Source organism: Miniopterus schreibersii (assembly GCF_964146895.1).
Source record: "Miniopterus schreibersii genome assembly, chromosome: X".
NCBI classification, from domain to species: domain Eukaryota; kingdom Metazoa; phylum Chordata; class Mammalia; order Chiroptera; family Miniopteridae; genus Miniopterus; species Miniopterus schreibersii.
Window position 1 is genome coordinate 46911047 of NC_138104.1, and position 4323 is coordinate 46915369.

Genomic DNA, 4323 nt, shown 5'->3' on the forward strand with positions numbered 1-4323 from the left:
ATTAAAGCTACAGGTAAATCGGAGGAGAATTAACATATTGCCTATGCTGAGTTATTCAATCCATGAACACAGTGTATCTGTCCATTTAATTGTCTTCTTTAAATTTTTTTTAATCAACATTTCCTAATGTTCAAAATGCATATGCTTATATGTTTTTCTAGATTATACCTAAGTTTTTCTCCTATTTATATTATTGATTTCAATTTCTACTTGTTCATTGTCAGTACATAAAAATGTGGTTAAATTTCTGCATTGGTTATCTATCCTCCAACTTTGTTGAAATCTTCATGGTTTTAAGAGAGCTTTTCTGTTGTTGTTGATAATGTGATGATTCCTTGAGATTTTCTACACATACAATTATATTATATGTAAATAGGAACTATTTAATTTATTTTCCAATGTGTATGCTTTTTATTTACCATTTCTTGTCACTTCGTGCTGGCTAAAAACTTCTAATACTATGTTCAATAATAGTGGTGCAAGTGGACAATCTATCCTAAATGGAGAGCATCTATTTAGATTTCCACCATTAAATTGAAAGTTTCAGGTAGATTTCAGGTAGCTGCAGCTTTCAGGTAAACGTTCTTTTTTTAACAGATTGAGAAAGTTAATAAAAATTAGAACAGAATCAAATAAATTAGAGAACAAAAAGAATATACAAAATGAATATATCCAAATAATATTTCATTGTGGAAATGCATCACAGTTTTTTTATCCACTCATCTACTGATGGACACTTGGGTTGCTTCCAAATGTTGGTTATTGTAAATAACAGTGCAATGAACATAAGGGTGCATATATTCTCTCAAATTAGTGTTTGGAGTTTCTTCCAGACAATATTCACAAATTAATAAATGTGATACATCACATAAACAAATTGAAAGACAAAAATCACATGATCATATCAATAGACATGGAAAAAGCATTTGACAAAATCCAGCACCCATTTTTGATAAAAACTCTCAGCAAAGTCAGAATAAAGGGATCATACCTAAACATAATAAAGGCCATATATGACAAACTTACAGCCAATATTGTACTCAATGTGCAAAAACTACAACCATTTCCCCTAAGAACAGGAACAAGATACGGATGTCCACTTTCACTACTCTTATTCGACATTGTACTGGAAGTCTTGGCCACAGCGATCAGACAAGAAGAAAACATAAAAGGCATCCACATTGGAAAAGAGGAAGTAAAACTGTCATTATTTGCAGATGACATGATATTGTACATAGAAAACCCTAAAGACTCCACCAAAAAACTACTAGATTTAATAAATGAATTTTGCAAGGTAGCAGGATACAAAATTCACCCTCAGAAATCTTCAGATCTAATGAATAAAATGAACTAATAAACAAAATGGAAACAGACTCATAGATAGAAAACAGACTTCCAGCTGTCAGACAGTAGCAAGGTTGTGGGGCTGGGTAAAAAAGGTGAAGAGATTAAGCAAAAAATGAAAAGAAAAAAAGTCCTTATAGACAGAGACAACAGCATGGTGATTACCAGAGGGGGAGAGGGATGAGGGGAAATATAAGAGGATATAGAACCTCGCTCATATGGCTCAGTGGTTGAGCATTTACCTATAATTTGGGAGATCACAGTTAGATTCTTGGTTAGGGCATATGCCTGGTTTGTGGGCTCCATCTCCCAATGTGGGGCATGCGGGAGGCAGCTGATTAGTGACTCTCTCTCATCATTGATGTTTCTCTCTCTCTCCCTCTATCTTTCTCTGAAATCAAAGTGTATTATGTATAAAAAAGGTATACAGGGAATAAACGGTGATGGAAGACTTGAATTGGGGTGGTGAACACACAACACAATATACAGTTGATGCATGAAAGAATTGTACACATGAAACCTATATAATTTTATTAACCAATGTTACCCCAATATATTTAATTTAAAAAATAAAATAAAAATTAGTACAACGAAGAGCTGTCTCTTTGAAAAGATTAATAAAATTGACAAACCCTTGGCTAAACTCACTAAGGAAAAAAGAGAAAAGACTCAAATACACAAAATCAGAAATAAAAGTGGAATTACCACGTATATCACAGAAATACAAAGGATCATACTAGAATACTGTGAAAGGCTATACGTCACCAAATTCAATAAACTAGAAAAAATGGATAAATTCCGATAAATATATAACCTTCCTAGAATAAAAAATGAAAAATTGGAATACCTCATAAGACATATCAACAGCAAAGATATTGAAACAACAATAAAAAACCTCCCCAAAAGTAACAGATGGCTACACTAGTGAATTTTACCAAGCTTTTAAAAAACATTTGATGCCTATCCTTCTCAGACACTTTCAAAAATTGAAGAAGAGACAATGCTTCTTAAAACATTTTATGAAGCCAACACAACCCTGATTTAAAAAAACAAAAAACCTGGCAAGAATAACTCAAGGAAAAGTAAAGACCAATATCTCTGATAAATAGAGGTGCGAAAATCCTAAACAAAATTCTAACAAATCAAATACAACAGTATTTAAAAAGTAAAACATTGTGATCAAAAAGAGTTCATTATAGCACAAACATATTTCAACATACACAAATCAATAAATGTAGTACACCACATTAACAAATAAAAGATAAAAATATGATGTTATCAATAGATGCAGAAGAAACATTTGATAATATACAACAACGATTTATGATTAAAACACTCAATAAAAAGCATATAGATGAAAAGTACCTCATTGTAATAAAGGTCATATACAACAAAGCCTCTGCTGATATCACTCAATAGTAAAAAACTGAAAGCTTTTCCTGTAAGGTCAGGAACACAACAAAGATGTTCACTCTCACCACTCTTATTCAACATAGATCTGGAAGTTCTAGCCAGAGCAATAAAGTAAGAGGGGGGAAAAAGAAAGGCATCCAAATTGGAATGAGGAAGTAAAAGTGTCACTTTTTGCAGATGACACGATTCTTTACATAGAAAACCCTAAAGACTCCACCAAAAAACTATTAGAAAAAATACACAAATACAGTAAAGTTGCAGGATAAGAATCAATGTACAAAAATCCACTGCTTTCCTATATACTAACAAACTTCAGTAATCAAAATGAGAGGGTATGTGTGGGCCAGGAGTTGGTGGAATTTTACCTGGTGGCCTCCTTTCTTTGTGAGGCTTTGCCTACTTCAGGCTCAGTGCCAGAGAAGTTGCGCACCTATCTTCGTGCCAATTTCTTACAATGGGCAGCTCCTGCTTTGGCCTCAAGGAAAAGCTGCTGCAGCTGCTGCGACCTCAGCCCACTCTGCTCATCATGCCCCAGAGGAAACCCAACGATCTCTGCATAGTGATCCTCGGCTCCCCTGATGTCGGGAAGAGTTCACTGGTGAAGAGATGGGTGAGCGGCTACTTCCGTGAAAAGTATGTGCCAACTATGGAAGATACCTACCAGGATGTGCTGGCAGCTCTCTCAGCGTGAGCAGCACGCTGCATATTACCGACACTGCTGGCGGTCACCGCTACCCGGTTTTGCAGAGCCTCACCATTTCCAGGGGCCAAGCCTTCCTCCTGGTCTACTCTGTAACCAGGAAGCAAACTCTGGAAAAGCTGAAGCCCTTCTATGAGCTGATCCACGAGGTCAAAGGAAGAAACCTGGGTAAGTACCCTCTCGTGCTGATGGGCAACAAATGTGACGACATCTGCCGCTGGGAGCTGAGCGCCGCAGATGCTGTCGCCTTTGCCATGGAGTGGAATTCCACCTACCTGGAGACCTCTGCCATGATGGATATCAATGTGCAGGAGATGTTTCACTTGCTGCTGAACCCGGAGGAAAAGCAGCCCGCCGCCAGTGCCCAGCCTACCCAGAAGAAATCTCAGATGCCCAATATCGTGGGGAAGCTGTTGGGTAAGTGCATCATAATGTAAACCCTGGATCCTAAGAGCCGGACCTTCTCAGTGTGTAGAGAACATTGACCAATGCTAGTGCAGTGTGTCACCCGTACATGTTAATGCTGTAGTTTCGGTTGTAACAGCTAGACGTGAGTATGTGTTCCTTGTAAGTTAGTAATTTGTCTTTTTCTCAGGCAAGAAAATGAAAATTGTTATAACATTTGACACTGGAGGAGGGAAAAAAAGGGGACTAAGTCTTGACGGACTTCAGAGACTAATGTTTGAAAAAGAGAATGAAGAATAGCAAAATTGAAAGATGTCACTGCCCTTATTATAACCCTATTATGTATTAATTGTTAAACATTTCAAGTTCTGTAAACGTCCAACCAAACCTTCACATTGTGTACTTAGTGAAATGTGTTTCTGCAACAAAAGCTTTGCTAAATGACTGAGACAGGTGTACTA

The 4323-nt window shown here is 36.8% G+C and overlaps 1 protein-coding gene across 1 annotated transcript; it reads left to right on the forward strand.

The window, feature by feature from the left end:
• Positions 1 to 3211: 3211 nt before the first annotated feature.
• LOC308550913 (GTP-binding protein Di-Ras3-like) lies at positions 3212 to 3894 on the forward strand (the record flags this gene model as incomplete). The annotated part of the gene is given in 2 exon segments (XM_081125352.1): positions 3212 to 3425; positions 3428 to 3894. Coding segments are annotated over 2 exon segments (681 nt in total).
• Between the last annotated feature and the right edge of the window lie 429 nt (positions 3895 to 4323).